We start from the raw sequence: 17,352 nt of genomic DNA, 5'->3' as shown, positions 1-17,352 counted from the left end.
TTGAAACTGATATTCCATTTTAACAAAGTTTTATTTTCATTCCACTTACTGTCCTAATTCTGTAAGTCACATGAAATGTTCTCGCAGCCTCAAGCTACAAAACCACTGTCAGTGAATTCACTCCCAAGAGTAGTCTTCCGTGTAAAAAATTAAAACTTAAAGAACAACCAGCTTTAGAAATTAGAACATTTTAATGTTTTACCGTTAGCCTCTGCAGTCTTTCTTCCATTATTGGTTTTGTTTCTGACAGGTCAAAGCAGTCCTTCAAAGACAGCTGAGTGCTGCTGAACCAGTCATTAAAATTCTTGCATTGACCTGAAAAAAAGATACATTCCAATTTTCTTCATTAATTGTATTCTGCAAAAGAAAATCCCATTTAACACACAGATTTCAGACAATTTTTAATTACATTTATCAGTGCTACTGTCAAAGGTTGCTTTTCACTACAGACCATGTGACAAAATGCTGAAGGCCATACATGTTTTTACCCAGCATTAATTGACAATAAACATACCTATTCACTTGGGAGGGACAGCCTGCTACACATAGCAGTTTCAATAAAAAAGACTTAGTATTAGCCTTTTGGCAACTTTTCTCATTTCCACACAAATAAGTATTACTCAAAAACTATCTGAAGATGAGACTACCTTTAGGCCTAATTGTACACCTGCAAAATCCCATGTCTGCATAAAATAGAAAGTAATTAATTATGTTATTCCTTCTCACAACCAAGATTAAATAAAAAACTGGAAAAATGAAAATGTTTGATTTCTGTAGTTTTTAATGAAATGCTCTGCCATTTGTTCCTCAGTTATGCTTTATACTACTTTTATCTATTTTTTTAAAATGTAAAAACAAGAAAAAAAATACTTTCATTCAGACTGAGTGGTTTGTTGGAATCAAAAGCCATTTTTAACCAAATTTTTATCTTGTACAGAATCCTGAAGTAGTTTGAGATATTGAAACAGTTTCAGACATCTAAGCAAAAATAAATTCATTGCATACCCTTTAAGTGATTGGCATGGTCAATAAAAGCCTATAAAGCTACATAAATGTGAAATGTGCTTGCTTACGGTTCAAAACTCCTATAAAGTGATCTTGAAACACACGTTTCTTCTTATTAAATAAATCAATAACACATTTAAGCTGCTTATTTAATTCATCCACATCAGGACAATCCGTCTCTTCTTGGAGTAATGTGACAAGGTGTTCTTGTTGCAGAATTTTCTGGTGTATCTCCTAAAGTTAAAAAAAAAAAAAAAAAAGGACAACTGTTAAAAAGAAAATTTTGAAGAGCAATCATAAGTACACTGCACAGAGCTGCTTAGTAGAAACTAGGGTTTTGCAAAAGAGTTTAGTCTTGTCTATGTGTCAGAATAATTTCTTAAACTATATTGACATTAACAAAGCAATCAATAGGTAGATGTAAGCAATAAACTATCCTTGAGCAGTGTGTATGCATTTGTATGAATACATAACCACACACACATTCACTCATGCACATTTTGGTATCACACAAAATAGATACGTGAAGTGCACAGTAACACAGTGTGTTTCAGAGCGGATAATACTACAAGTTGTAATGCCTTAGCTGCCATAGGCACTATTCCACCCCTAAACACTTTAGTCTGTATGTCAGGTTGAAAGGTAACTTAAAAGAAGCTGTGAGAATTCATTAAAAGCTATATCTTTCTTCCAATGCCTGTGATTTCACTGCCCCAAACACTAGTGGTCTGACACCCAGAACGTGCATAATCCACTCAACGTTCAACAGGTTTAAATCTTGCCAGCCTTGAACCTCCAAGCAGGAAGCATCTCTTTCTTCACCTCTCTCCCTGGTGGAAAGAGGATGGAAAGTTGGCTGAAATTTGCCTACTGGGAGTTTCCTTTGCAGGAAGGTTCAGGTGGCACAAAGATAACCTCTGGATATTATCCAGTCCTGGAAAAGATACAACTCAGTACCCCCGCTGCTGCTTCAACATGTGTTGGGTGGTATTCTGTTGTCGTGCCTATCACTTAACCATTTCCAACAGCTGCAAGGGTTAATGAACTACATCTGATAACATCCAGTGAAAACAGTCTTTTTGTTTCATGTTTCTGGCAGCTTAAAGAAATATTCAAGCCAGGCTCATCACTTGAGTTATTCTAGCAGTTTACAACATATACAGGAGAAACACTTACGAAGACTTGCCCAGGAGAGAAATAATGAATGAAATTATAAAAGATGCTCCATTTGTGGCACATTACCTCTAATTTAGTAAAGATCTCTAAGGTGTCAGAAGGAGACAGAGCTTTTAAAAGTGATTCAGTCATTCCAATTTGTGTCTTGGCCAGATCAAGGTCTCCTTTTAGTTCTGATGTATTCATGCTGAGTTCACTGGTCCCCTGCTTCATTGACAAGAGCTCTTTTATTAGCTCCATTTTTTGCACAACAGATGATCTGATGACCTAAAAATTGGAAATAAGCGTATGTAAGAAATTATGCTTCATTGATTTCTTATAATATTACAGAACTCCACAACAGACATAAAAAGCAATGAAATGATCCGAAGTCCAGACATTTCAGTCACAGTTGGTTCCAGTGTCTTGTCTTCCCTTCCCACTCCACAAATTGAAAAAGAATAGTATATAGCTCTCCTTTTCTGAGAGTAATGATCTCAGATCATCTTTATAAGCAATGCATTTACTGGTGCTGCCTTACTAACAGTTTGATTTGTCAGCCTACTCCAGGATCTACTCTCAGCTGGATAAAGGCCTCATATGTGGTTTGGCTACCATGAAGAAGAAAGTACCAGGTCTTTCTGTAACACACTCCCCTGCAGTGACCCCACCAAGGCAAACTCCTCACACTGATCCAAAAAAACAGGCAAGGACAGCAGAGAGGTGGGGACCTCTGGCTCCAGACTAGTCACTAAGGAGGAACAGGCCCTTAACCTTACCCGTAAGGCTCCCGCAGGTTTGCCTAAGACAGCAACTCAACTAGATCACAGCCACCTGCTGAAAGACCACCCAGGGGGCTCAGGGCACCTGCTGCTCCCACGGAGCACAGCGTGCACAGTACAAGGTTGCAGAGTCCTTTCCTAATCTCCTTAGATCACTTTACCCAGTGAAACTCTTCCAAGTTCACTGCCTGCTGAGGATAAACACAAATAGCTAAACTGGGTCAAGCTCAAGGGGCATCTGACACTGGGAGCGGACGCTTAGGGAACTGCTATAGGATCAGGGTAGGCTAACGTGGTCTCAAATGGGGAGGATTTTATTCTTTGCTGTATGAAGGTAACACAAGAAGATGATATTCCTTCTGATGTCCCAAAGAAAAATACCACAGTAAACACCACTTTATGCAAATAGCTACATACTACCAAGCTACATTAAGCCATGTCCAGGTAAAAGGGCGGTTTAAAATAGACAGTCAGCATGCTGAGTTGCTGGGATCCCCAAAGGGATGATGAGGTCCACCACGCCACCTTCTCGGCCAACAGCTAAAAGCCAGATATCACTGATACAGGCCTGCAAACCAGCTGTGTCAGGTCTAAGCCCCTAAAAGCCACAGGACTGAGAGAGGACTATGTGTTTTAAATGACGGGTTTTGGTCTGACAGCTTGAGAAAGACAACAAATGAAATGTCACTGCTAATAGCCAACAAAACAACTCCAATTTTCTTTGGGTAGATTAAGTCAAACCAATCAATGATTGTGCCAAAGGTGATACCAGAAGCAGGGCTGTAGGAATGAGTGCTGGCATATTAGCTGTAAAAGCTTCTTCACACCTGTAGTTCCAGTGGAGGTTCATTACTATTCAGAAGTTCTTCTATCTCAGCCACCGTGTTGTCAAATTTCTGAAGCTTCTGCTCCTGGACTCGTAAGCATGCCTAAAGGTGGAAAAACCCACATCGTTAACTGTGTTTCCCCCTAGGTTGTTTCTATTACCAAATTATATTACTAATATTCTGATTCTGCATTTTAGCATATAACGCTCCCACAACTGGTCCATTGCCTGATTTTCAAATCAGCGAGTTAGATTTTTTTTTTGTATTAGAGCCAGAAACACGCTGTTGCTCAGGCAAAGCAGTTGTTAATGCAAATCCAGCATAAATTTAACAATCTTAATTATTTTACTTCCATATTGTCCCAAGTAAATTTGAAGGAAAATAATCTTAATTTTGTATTTATTTCTTGCTGCTTCTATTAAAAAAGGCTATTCTCAGATGTTAGAGACTTAAAGTCAAGAATTGGCATCCTGATGATACACTTCAGTAGGGATGTGATAAAATACAGCACATGCTGTAAGCACTTTTTTAATGTAAATTCTTTGTATACGAAAAGACTTCTACTCATTTGAATGGATTTTGGAACAAGCCAGTAATGTGAAAGTAAAATACCAGCTTCAACTTATGAAATAGGATATATCTAAAACAATCATATTGTCTCACATTCCCAGATCGATATTCCAAACTCCCTCAGCACAAAGTATTCCTCTGCAGTCTCTGTACAAGCAACCATCAAAACCCATTCACGTGCTGCAGCCCTTAAAAGAGTTCCCATTTGTGTACTGGCTATAGGGGAAAGCAGAACTTCTCTCACGTTATTTATACTGAAGCCATCTTTAAATACGCAGTCAAATAACCATTACTCTGTTCTTTTGTGACAGGCTTCTTGGCAGCACATGCACCAGCGCTTTGCTGGGTGGTCACAAAGGACGCTGGGTTTCAACCATATGGGCCATGATACACGTTGCAACAGTTGGGGGTTTTGTAACATGGTTAACATTTACAGAGATGTTTCAGGATCAACAACAAAAGAAATAATAACAAATTGAGAAATGAACCTGAGGCCTTCTGCACTTTAAATCATTCTACAAAAATACCAATGCACTGAGTTCAGTTTTCTCTCCTATTCTGGTTTTATAGTAGCTCATGGGAAACACGGTTTCTCTTTCCCTTGCCCTCTCCTCCCCTCTCCTTCCAGGATTATCCTCTCAAATAGGAGCAGTGGAGTAACTTTAGCACAGCCACCTCCAGCACGGCCCTTCCTAACCACCCGTAGGGCACATCAGGGGCTTGGTCTCATCACGCCAGGACTGAGCAGTTTCCAGTAACAAATGACTCTTTAAGATGCAGTTGCCAGCTGGTGCATTTTTACTGGAGCCCTCAGTGACCTGAACTACCCCAGGTAAATTCTAACAATACAATAACAAAGGCAATAATAAAGTGACAAAATATCCACCTCTGCATAGTGTGTATACTACTGTTTCACTGAGAAGGTCTATATTCAAATAAAACCTTGGCTTTTTACTGCTCTTCAAATCAAAACAAATGAGCTGTGCTAACAGTAGGAGTAATGCTGCAAATAAGCATAATAAAAATCATGGCATTTTTAGCATGTAAACACCGAGAAAAAACTGCCTACATATTTTCAAACAAGTGGATATGGGATATATGTATGTCTCAACCCCACTCAAGCAGGAAATTATTTTTGTTGAGCTATTACCACAACGAAGCAGGGCAGCTGGTCGATTATGGCCCTTAAGCCAGAAATTAAAATATTTACCTCTGTACGTGAGGCTTTTCAATGGCATAGAACTAGCGCATGTTTTTTCACACCCAGCTGCACCCTGATACCAAGAGTTGATGCTACAGCGTGTGCAACAGGGGCACGGGCAGCCCAGGCTCTGCTGATGGCTACCTGTGTGCAGCCCCTGGAGACCCTCAGCAGCCAGTCACTACTAAGGGTGCTTTAAGTTATACCAGAGAGCACACTGGGACAAGGGTCACAGCAACAAATAAGCCACCTCTGCAACCTCTCCTTGAACACTGCCCAGCCATTTCTGAGGCTCCAGTATCTTCACTGATAGGCATTTTCAAACTAGAGAACTAATCATTAGCCTACGCACACTCTCTTCCCTTTCTTCTCTAGGCACAAGGAAATATGTGCACCACCGTGCTCTAGGCTTCAAGCTTCCCAGGCCTTCTCTTTGCTGTATGTTTGTACAGCACAAAGGAATGAGGGGGCTTTTGTAGGCTAAAGCAGCATTTACAGTGTTGCATTAATTTTAAACAATTTAGTATACAGATATGCCACCAAGTCATGAGTTTCCAAGACCTGTATCCCCAATACATTACGCAGTATCTTCAGTGAATCCATCCATGCAGATATAATTGCAAATGTTACAGCTTCCTCTGCTTTTGCAGTGCTGGCATTTCTATGCAATGTGCATGTTTATATCCTGAAGTATAAGAGTAAAAAATTTCTATTCAAATTACCTTCAGCTGTGTAAGGTCCTCTTCAGTCAGACAATGGGTTTCTGCATTCTTCAGTTCTGCATTTGCCCAAGCATCGATTGCGCCAGATAAACCAAGGAGTTTGTCCCACAAAGCCTGAACTCTTCCCAAATTATCACAGTAGTTTTCAGTCTTTTCATTGATCTACCATGACATTTATACATAGAAAACACACAGAGATTTCAAAAATGTTGAGTTATATTCTAAAATCAAAAGCAGCATAATAAAATCAGAGCAAGATAAAACCAAGCACAAAAACAAGGGCAGCAAGGGGGGAAAAAAAATCTCATGTGTCTTCTCAGTGAACTGGTCATGGAGAACATATTTAAATCCCTGCCACACATGTCACCATCATACCAATCACAATGGCAGCTTGCCAGTTTTAAGGCAGGTTTAGGAAGAAGCCTTGCTCATTAATGTTTATCTACTCTCAGTAAATACCATCTAATCTCAGTATTGATGCACTGCTTAGATCAACAGTGGCAAACATTTCTCACCAAAAGCACCAGCATTGTGATTCTCCAGACTGTCTCCCAAAGCCTAAATCCACAGAGGTTGTTAAGGAAGCTTACAGGTTCATGCAGAAAACACAGATATTGCCTTTCTGCATTTCCTAGAATTATTTACTGTCCAGGAGGACTCATGATATAAACTACCTGAGAGATCAGAAACATTACACCAATAGACACTCTGCAAGCTTTCCTCTGGTAAACACTTGGATTTATCTCTTAAGAATCTTTGCCATATTGCACTTCATTTATTCCAAATATTACACACGCGTCAGACTCAATTACTATAATGCATAACAGATAAGACCACCCTGATAATTTACTTTTTACATACATCCAGCCATCTGTCCACAATAATGTTAGCCTCATTCTCAAATGGAGGCTCCTCAAAGCTTCTCATTTTATTGAGCTGCAATTGAAGGTTTTTGCAGATCTGATTTATTTTGTCTACATCTTCTGAGTGTTCATTAAATTCTTCTTTTGCCTCTTCAATCTGTGAAAAAGACCAAATGGATATTTACCAGCATGTTTGCTTATGACTGTTCATTCAGTAAAACATTTTTCACTGATGTGCTGTTCTTTTTAGTTTAGAGAAACAACAGCATTACTCAAAATCATGTATTTTATATAATATGATGAGACTAGGAATGTATCCATTGTTGTTATATCCCTGTCATGCTGATAGGAACATTTCCCTGTTAGAAATCCTTATTATTCTGGTATCATCTGCAAAACAGCCGAGTGGGAACTACAGATAATATATTTCTCCCTAAAGGCAGCCAAAACCACCGTTTGCTTTAAAAGTCACAATCGCAAGATCCAAGAGGACTGTACATCCATACACAGAACCTCAGTTACAGAAATCAACAATGTATACCTAATAATTGTCTGAGATACTACTACAACTAAAAAATATAACCTGGCATTCTAACCCCCAGGTTTTAAACTACTTTTTTTTTAAAAAAAAAACACAAGCTTAAAGCCTACTTAAACGTAATCATTGTCAAATATGCCATTGCCAGAAATGGAAATGTCCCTTTTTCCTACTTCCTAGTTAAAAACTAGACTGCCTCTTTGTGCTGAATGATGATGGCAGTGTTTACAAACAGCATGGAAGCTGGCTGGAAAAGAAACACTGACCTCTGGTGTTAGGCAATCTGGTACCAAAAGCTCTCCTTATCTCCCAGAGACAAGCGTTACATCTTCCCATACGGATTCTGACAGCCACTGAGAAATGGGGATGGCAGAGCAGCGCTCACAAACCAGAACAAGGCAGTGGACCTTCTCTGCTATTATTTTATATAGTTATAAAGAACAAGTCATCAGCACCCACGGACAGGCCTGTACCGTGCTGCAACTCTTGCAGATCACAGTTCTGAGAGTGGGAATCCCAAGACTCAGGGTGAAGAGGAAGGGTTGTTAGCAGAGAGGGCTGTCCGTACAAGCAGGGGCCGGGGTATGCAGGCAAACTCCTCCTGCAGCAGGAGCCTGAGCCATACAAGGTGCCAGAAGTCTCACTGGTGAAACCAAGAGAAGACTGCCTCAGCTACAGGGTGGGTGCTACATGCTGACACCACCCCATTGCCCAAGGGAAGAAACCACATTGCTTCTTAAATTTAACCATCCCAGGCACTGCCTGAGAGCAAATGTTCCTGAATGACTTGGGTGATGCCTCATCAGAAAGCCTAAACGTGGCATCCAAACAACCAGTTACAAAACCCAGCCAGGAAACGTGAAACCTGCACAGTAAAACGGTCATGACAGACATGCTGCCGTTCCCTAATCCATTAGCTATGGACAACTGTGTCTGGTGGCTGTATTCATTTAGCCAAGAAGAATGTAGCTGGCTGCCAAATTTTTGTCTGAAAAAGCAGTAAACTTTAAACTAAATGAGGGGATGTCCAGCAGGGCATTCATTTACGCTCATTCAGTCTCATCAGCTAATGTAAAAAAACACTGCAAATGTTTAACTGCTGTCAAAGACAGCAGGGAGCAGATGTCAGTTACGGAGGCCAAGGCTCTTATGTAGAAGGTCTGTCATCTACATAGGTTTGTAACACAAGAGAAGCAAGAGGAGAAATACCAAACTACGTTGTTATGGCTTCTGACAGCAACACAGTTCAGTCAGCAAAGTCAGCGTGAGGACAGAGATTCATGCTGCAAATGTAAAAACCAGCTCAAGGAAATACTGTTATCATCAGCCCAAGTCAAAACCATTCTGGCCTGCAGAAGTCCACATCCCAAGGCAGCACCATGCTGGCAGCCCCCACGCTGTCTCTGAGCACAGTGGCAATGACACACAGCGAGGTACACAAGCTCCAGCCTGGGAAGCAGGACAGGTCTGGCATGGCCCAGTCTCTGAGCAGATATGCCAGCTGACAGCCTTACAGTTTCTCTTCCTGATCCAGCTTGCCTGGGGCTAGCTGAGGATCTCTGCACAGCGTTGGATGGTGCAGACAAACCCTGTGGCTCTGCCTGGGACCCAGTGACATGAGCAAGGAGAGGATACACATCTAAATTCTCGGTTATAAGCTAGAGCAACAGCACAGAAACAAGCAGCCCTAAGGAGCTGCGTTACTTTACGTTTGCTCTAAGTGGTACAACATTTTAAAGTATCTTCTTAGTAACAAATGAATTTGCTCTTTTTATATATTTACAAATGGCCCACTATAAGGCTTTTTTTTAACTTGGTAGAAAACACAGAAACGTTCGAAAGGGTATGGGTGAATATGGCTGATTTCAACACGTGCTTTTAGTAGAACAGGATTTCATCTGATTTTTGTACTTGATTATAGTTTTTCTATGGGGTTTTGCTTTTGTTTTTTTTTTAATCCCTCATCTTTAACAAGACCTTGATTCACTAAGCAGAACTGGACTTCAACTTAAAACAAAACCAGAGTATGGTCCCTAAAGTATTTTGGAAGCCAAAGCCAGGTCTTAACATTTGCCCTGAAGTCTAGGCATATAAGGTAAACCCTACAACTGAATGCTCCCAGGAAAGGCTTTTCATCCTTTTCACTCACCTTTGTTATCAGTCTATTCAGATTCTCCTTCCCCATGTAAGAAGCTTGCTGTGAAAGCATAATCTCCTGTTTCTGGATAATGCTGGTCAGACTAGTTTTGCAGCTTTGATATTGCTTCAGGAGCTCCAGAGCCCTTGCACACTGCTCCTGGCTGTTAAAAAGAGATGTATTATTTATGGCCTAAGCACAAACCAGCAGCCTCAGCCTCTTATCTGCTTCCTTCTCCTATATTCAAATATGTAGGGACTTGACTACTATGTTTGGAAGGGAGAAAAGGGGGGCTAAACCGTACCAGTCATAAACCCTGCAATATTGTGGGATACCTGGTGTGGTATTTGGACAGATTTTGGAATCAGAAATGCCCTTCACTATCATATGCCTCTGACTGACATTTAACTGTGATGTGACCTGAATGTGACTCTCCCACCTGAAAGGTGAGCTCAGTCACCAGTAAACTGAAATACAGGTGCAGTAGATATCACAACAGCTTGGGTGGTGGACAGTGGGAAATACCACCTCAGCCCAGCCTTCACTGGCATATGAAAACAGATTACTCCCACTGACACCCGTGCAAGCCATAAGGATTAACCAGAACTGTGCCAGTCCATGCAAAGCCTCTAGGCATCTTGAAAAACTGTAAGAGGAGGACAGATGCCTTGGGTGATCAATCATAGCCTTTCCCAGGCCTCACTCTCACAGACTTATCAAACCAAGCTCCTTTAATCTTTGCCTGCAGAACAGACTGTTTTCCCAGCTGTCCTCTTCCATTTTTTCAGTTTGACTTTTCTTTTTTAATGTGCTGGCATGAAATTTACAGCAAATACGGAAGACACATCATTCCCAGCCACAGACACGTTTTTCTTTTGGTTACCAATTAAGTCCAACACATCACTGCATATCTGCTAAATGATGGGGCTGTGATGTCTTAAAAATATATAAAATTCATGAGCTTTGGCTGCAAATCATTATGTGCAATTCTTGGCTTTATAATAGTTTACAGCATCATAACAGTAAAGTTTGCAACTGTTTCAGGATTTAATTTACTTTAAAGTATGGTCTAAGGCTTTTTTTGCTGTTTCATTTTACCAGCAAAGTTCTTACTTGTACAATACTACTTTAAAATGTAGCTTTTCTCCTTACCATTCAGCAAGCAAGAGTTTTGTATCCTCCCATAACCTCTCTGTAACTCTGCACTGCTCATTTGCTTCCTCTGCTTTTTCCTCTTTGATCTGTAGGAGCTTATTAGCAATTTCTTGCATAGGTTTCATTTCAACAGCAACACGATCCAATTCCTTTTCCAATTCCATTAATGATTTTAGCCTTTATTAGAAAAAATTAAATACAGCCTTATATTAAAGAAAGTCCTTGATTTTTTCCCCAATATAATTATTGAGTTCCCTAGAAATTCACCCCGAGCTGCATATACTGACTGTATTTAATGACATTATAGAAAGTCTAATTTGATCTTCAGCTTGTTGTAATTTGACACAGTCCTTCAAATGAGTTATGCTGACCTAAGCCCTTTGAGAAAGTAATCCAAAATCCTAAAGGCCAACAGGGTCTGTATGAACCTTCTGAATCATTTTGTATTAAAAGTGCGTTCTACCTGTCTTAAAATACAGTCTAACAAAGGAAGGTATGCCATAGTGTGGGATTTCACAACTGAAAAAATGGCACAGCATACAAGCCCCTCTCCCCTCCTCCCTTTTTCCCTCCGCGTAAACAGCAGCGAATTGGTTATTCATCCTTTGCAAGGCTGCAGAGAGATCCTCTGAAACAGTACCAGTGACATACAAATCATGTTAGTGGCTTTCTCGTGGTGTGGTGAATTAACACAAGGCTTCCACACCGCAGAGTTCCAGATCTCAGGCATCAGTGCTCAGGAAGAAGACCCGTTTCTCTGTTTGACAGTTTTCTAACTGAAAACTAAGATCATAACAGTCAACCTCCTTCTATTTTTTTCTTCATCAATGCTGCTTCAAACTCAAAGGAGTTTAAAAGAAAAGATAAAAGGGAGAAGACTTCCTTATTTAGGCTGTGATAGAACAAACAAAGCAAGTTCACAGCTTCTTTCAATGCTCCGCAGATACCTCAAGACACATTCAGGTTTCAGTGCTCTACTGAGAAGGGGCCACAGGCCCTCCAAGTTCATTGGAATTATGGAATAGAAAGAGTTTTAAAAAAGGATTCACCTTTGTTGAACAGCTGGAATCGTTGGATCCTTCAAGCCTATTTTGTTAATTCTGTCACATAGATCCTGAATATTTTTAAGGAGTTCACCGTTTTTTGTGGAAAAGATCTCGTATAAGTCTTTTTCCTCTGAAAGCATCTGTTCACTTGAGGAATCACAAGTTGCCTTTAGGGCTTCAGATAAAGTCAGAACAAGGTTTTCACAGCAAGTCTTTCTCCCACATTCACCATCTTCCAGACAGATATCAACTGTTTTCAAGCATTCATCCAAACATTTAGCCTTTTCTATCATGTGAGAAACTTCTTGTGCAGCCTCTCTCAATGCTTTTCCCTGTGTTTCAGGGTGACCTGGGGGATCTGTGAGGCATTTGATGGAAGACTGACACTTCCTCAATGAGGCCATGAAATCTTCCAGATCTTTGAGGACTGTCTCACGGATCTGCATTTTATGGCTCATTTCTTCAAGCTGGTTTTGATAGTAAATCATGATTTTACTTGCAGCTTGCAGATCTATTGGATTAAATTCATCTCTTGCTGAATTCTCTAGGTGTTCCAATTGTTTGCACACTTCAATCTGATTTAATATGGACCTCTGTAGCTCCTGAAATTGAGAGAATGACAAACAGGGTTAACAAGTGAAAGAAAACTTGTATCCTGCATTCAAGCTAAACCTATGACTGAAAAACAAATCATGCTAGCAATATCTGTTTAGTATGCTAAACAGGGCTGTTCAGAAAAAAAAAACCCCAACTCTTTTATCCTACTCTGGACTTTGGTGGAGGGAAAGAAAAAATAGAAGGAAAAAGAAAAAGGTATTCCACACACAGGGAAATTGGTCAGCACTATAGAAAGCTCAAGCCTCTTTCCAGCAATCAGACAAAAACGAGAGAATGATGGTGATAGTCCTGAGACTGAAACTAGCAGGCTCTTACAGCGGGAGATCACTCAGCACAAGCAGGCACACAGATGTTTGTTACTCTGCCACCTTTTAAGTTCTTTAGGCTACACTTTTTGAGAAGCCTTACACGCATTTAAAAATCTCTTGATGAAGTCTGTGTGCTATCTGGTTACAGATTTCAGACAAACAGCAGTGTGTCAGTGTTGTGAAACTCCAAACATGCAGAGAGCTGGGATAAAACTAAGGGTCCTCCCAGGCAAAGAGTCGTCTCAGGCAGACAGTGCATATCCCCCCTGCCCTAGAGCTTGAGAGGCCTAAATCCTACCTCGCTCAAGAGCCAAGGGCAGACAAACACAATCTTTCAGCTCTGTGTAGCTGTCAGTGTGTTCAGCTCGGAGTGTGTGTCAAGAACAAAAAAATATTCACTCTGCCTAATAGACAGACCAGAGCCTAAGCATAAGAACCTCACAGTAGGCGAACAAGTTATTGCACACGTGCAGAGCTTCCAAAACCATCCTGAGGTGTGCTCAGATACCTCAGCAGATGTGACACAGACAGCTTAGTTTAGCTCACAAATTAACACCAGATTACGTATATGAGTCCACAGAGTGATGTAAAGCCAGGTGGGAACACAGTAAATCTGGATCAAAGGAAAGTCCTAACCTAAGACAAAAAAGTTCATGGCCATGCTTTTTACAGTAGAGCTCATTGAGGGTCCCTGGTTGGCTCTACAGGAACAATGACATTTAAAGCAAAGGGAGTAAAATGCCATTATAGATTTTGGAGGGTTTGGGAAGTCTTGTGAGCAGTCCCAAACTTCTGAATGAAAATCCCATGAAGTTCTCCAGCTCCTAGACATATTAAGAAACACGCTGGCTGGGGTGTGGTCTCTGCATTTTCCCTTACCTTTAGTTCCCTATAAGCAAGATCACTATTCATCAGATTAAACTGCTGGATTTCCTTCTTCTTCAGCCGCTGATCTAATTCACATAGAAGAATGGATTCATTTTCTATTGGCAAAACAATTTCCAAAGCCGTCCTTAAAGAGTTTGTTCTACAAGAAAGGTAACAAACGATGAATGAGGAAAGCAAGCAAGAAAAGACACTCAACATTTTACAGTACAAAAAGCCACAAAGATAATGTAATTGACTGTCTAACAGATCTAATCATCCTCCTCCTGAGGTCAAAAGAGTTTTCCCATCAATTAGAAAGACAAGTAGTGTGAATACTAGTGAATTTAACCAAAAAGTTGAAGGAAATAACAGCAAACTTGAGAATACTGCACAGTGATGTTACACAGATTTGGCTCTGTGCTTCTTGGAGAGATTCACACTATCTGCAATATGTATATGAACCAAGTACAACTAAGAAAAAAATTAATCTTATGCAATTAAAAAAAAAGGTTAAAAACGTACAGGTATTTTCTGTAATGGCATACCATTTCCTTCACAATACACACGTTAGTTAAAATGAACTATTCTTTAGCTATTATCATGAAGTGTTATTTTATACCTGTTACTTATAATATCCTGAAGCTCTTCCCATTCTTCTTTTAATTTGCTTCTTGTCTCAGAGATAGCAGCCTGCTGCACTTCAACTCCAAGATTTTCCAAGGTAGATGAGATGTTTTCGAATTGTGTCCAACCACTAACAGTTTCACTCTCTACCACCTACAAGATAGGCAGCGCTAATTGCATTAATATGATACTGTATTTCTCAATGGACTAGACAGCTCATAAAATTACAGTCACAAGACTCTCTACAAAAAAAGTGAAAACATCACCTGAAAGTAAGAGTATCTAATGCTTTCTTTTTCTTTAAGACTCCATTTTTAGCTGCATGCAGACCTCTACAACCTTTTACGATCAAAATTTCCCTGTCAGATATATGTCTCAGCTGTATTTTATAAAAGGGTCAATAAATATGCTTCAGCCATTTTTACTACAAGAATAAAGAGAAAATACCTCAGCTATGCTCAAAAGAACAAAACACAAACATTCTGAGATGCTAGATAAGCTTCACACTCCTTTCAAGCAAGGACTTGGAAAATTACATTAATAAATTCTCCAACATCAATTATGTGCCTTTTATTATCCTCTTAAGGACCTCACAAACTTAATCAAGTTTTAAGTCCTGCACATACACCCCTACTATTTGATGGCTCAACTCCGTTGACTCCTCCAACCCTGACCGTGGTTCATCACTTACCGCTCCTGCCGATAAAAAGAGCTGCTTTCTGGTTATTTTTACCTTTAGAACTATTTCAGCCTGCAGAACACAAACTGAGAGCCACCCATTTCTTCTTTCAGCAACATTTGCAAACTCCACCACTAAGAATGAATGTAGTTCTGCTGAATGCTAAACCCTTGATTTCCCTTCTACTTCTAATAAACCTGGTCATAAGGATGCTACTTTTCCTAACACAGAGAGGTGAGGGCTCTACATAAGAAAATAACAATTTAGGCACCAGGTAAGTTTTTAAAAGATGAACACTTACCTGTAGCTCAAGCAGCTTATTCTGAAGGCATGAAGTGCCTTTTACTTCATCTGTAAAGCCAGATGCTACTTTATCTCGGCTTATTTGTAAAAGTTCCTCCAGGTTACTTCTTTGTGTGTTATAGCTAAAGAAAGATGCAATCACTGTCACAGAGAATATTACTTCTAATTCAATGGAAGAAGGCAGGGTATGGGACTAGCTGACCAATAGATTACTGCATAAAATAAGCACAGTCTATTGCAAATGCATATTTTTACCTAAGCCCCAAATGAATGGGCATAAATGAGTAACATACAAGAGAGCTGAGAAATTCCTCACCTGGCTGATTTTCAAGTATGAATGTCTGCCTGCAATCTCTAAATTCAGTTTTATGAAAGTAAAAATGTCAGTTCTTTAAAAATGTGCCACTTCTTTTTATTTTGCAATACTTGAAGTTATTAGTAAGGCAGATACAGATTTTTCCAGCCCAAGAAGAGAGCAGAAGAAAAAGTTTCATAGCTCAAAGTGTTCTTGCCACAAAATCCCAATTTTTTTTTTAATTAATTTTGAAGCATTTAGCTACTATAGTTCTTCCTTATCAATTACAGAGCAATGTTAAGTACAGTGTAGTAGAACAAGAACAGAACTCCGCATAGCAGAAGTGCACCCTATGTTCAATAGATTCAATTAATTTATGAATGTCTAGCACAGTACCATCTCTTAATATATAATCATTTTATCCTTTAAAAAGTACCTCTCCAATAAAGCTGGTATGGGCAAATCACTGTCTTCCTCAAATTTCTTTGCACAGCTTTCTCCATTGTGATGTTTCACATCTGGTTCCAAAACTGTATCTGCAGCAGGTCTTGAGGTCTAAGTGAAAATAAAAAAGGCAACAGTGACCTCTGCATCATGCTGCGTTAACACACAGTGAAGACTGACAGACATCTGTGAACCCCTGAAAGAAGCAATCGCTTCATGTTTCCCAAAGGAGAGGAGAGGTACCACTCCTGAATACAAGATGTTTTTAAACTCATCATAACCAAAAGAGCAAATCTTTGAACACTTGCAGCCAGGTCATTCATTCATTCCTTCCACAGATGCTGGGGTCTTTGGCAAGCACAATCCACTTATGCAAGTTTTTGCTGCAGCTCCATGGACATCCTCGGGCAACCCCAAGGCACTGTCTTCTGCAGCTTTTGTCAGGCTGCTTGTACCAGATGGCTTCAGATGCCTCTCGCCCTTGATTCCAGGGTACACTCTACTGCTCGGCTGGAGGCTAGCTTATGTTATACAATTCATACCTTGATTACCCATGAAAGCACAGATTTCATCGTTGTATCAGGGACACTATTAATAGCCTTACAAGAGGTGTCCCTTCATAATACTCAATTCCTACATATCTTCAAACTATGTAAATGCAGTGGGTCCCTTCCTACAAAGCACCGGTCTCGAGGCTGTCTGATGATGAGCTGTCTGCAGCCTTACTTGCATGAATGTTTAAGCTGAACAAGACATCTGTGGCATCCAAACAATGAAGTGCAGTATCTTCTCTCTGAAATTATTTCTAAGAAGATACATGTGTTCCAGTTTTCCCTACTTTTTCTAAAGCAAATGCCTCCAACTCTTCACTAGTTTTTCTCTCTCTATTCTTTGGAACTTGTTCAAATTACAGGGGCACTATGGGTGATTTGCACTTGAACACACATGATGACTCCAGCTAAAAACCACTCTTCAGGAAAATACAATGCAAGGTCAGAGGCTCGCATCTCCTCAGGATGCTTAGAGTTGTCCCTTGCACGCTACTTCTTAGTATTCACTTGGTCTACATTCCCAAGGTGCAACGGGTTTTTGATGTCTGACCAGAGGCCTGAGGTCCTACCACAGTAAGAACAGTAACAGAAATAATCAATTTTTCCTTCTGGCAATGATCTTCCTTACACAGGGCACTGTTTTCTAACAGTAAGTATGGACT

At 40.1% G+C, this 17,352-nt stretch overlaps 1 protein-coding gene across 2 annotated transcripts in view; it reads right to left on the bottom strand.

Moving 5' to 3' along the window:
* SYNE2 (spectrin repeat containing nuclear envelope protein 2) overlaps positions 1–17,352 on the bottom strand; it is a 191,426-nt gene that overhangs the window by 125,215 nt on the left and 48,859 nt on the right. For both annotated transcript variants that reach the window (XM_056346104.1, XM_056346105.1), the window contains exons 25-37: positions 16,132–16,250; positions 15,399–15,522; positions 14,414–14,571; positions 13,807–13,954; positions 12,005–12,603; positions 10,953–11,132; positions 9,813–9,963; positions 7,124–7,282; positions 6,263–6,424; positions 3,770–3,871; positions 2,248–2,448; positions 1,074–1,239; positions 203–315 (exon numbers count right to left, since the gene is read on the bottom strand). In XM_056346104.1, the coding sequence (XP_056202079.1) occupies positions 203–315; positions 1,074–1,239; positions 2,248–2,448; positions 3,770–3,871; positions 6,263–6,424; positions 7,124–7,282; positions 9,813–9,963; positions 10,953–11,132; positions 12,005–12,603; positions 13,807–13,954; positions 14,414–14,571; positions 15,399–15,522; positions 16,132–16,250 (2,382 nt within the window). The remainder of the gene's footprint in view (positions 1–202; positions 316–1,073; positions 1,240–2,247; positions 2,449–3,769; positions 3,872–6,262; positions 6,425–7,123; positions 7,283–9,812; positions 9,964–10,952; positions 11,133–12,004; positions 12,604–13,806; positions 13,955–14,413; positions 14,572–15,398; positions 15,523–16,131; positions 16,251–17,352) is intronic.

The sequence above is a fragment of the Falco biarmicus genome, chromosome 7, assembly GCF_023638135.1.
Source record: "Falco biarmicus isolate bFalBia1 chromosome 7, bFalBia1.pri, whole genome shotgun sequence".
In the NCBI taxonomy this organism is placed as follows: Eukaryota; Metazoa; Chordata; class Aves; order Falconiformes; family Falconidae; genus Falco; species Falco biarmicus.
The sequence above is the reverse complement of the archived record's forward strand: the minus strand, read 5'-3'. Positions and strand labels throughout refer to the sequence as shown.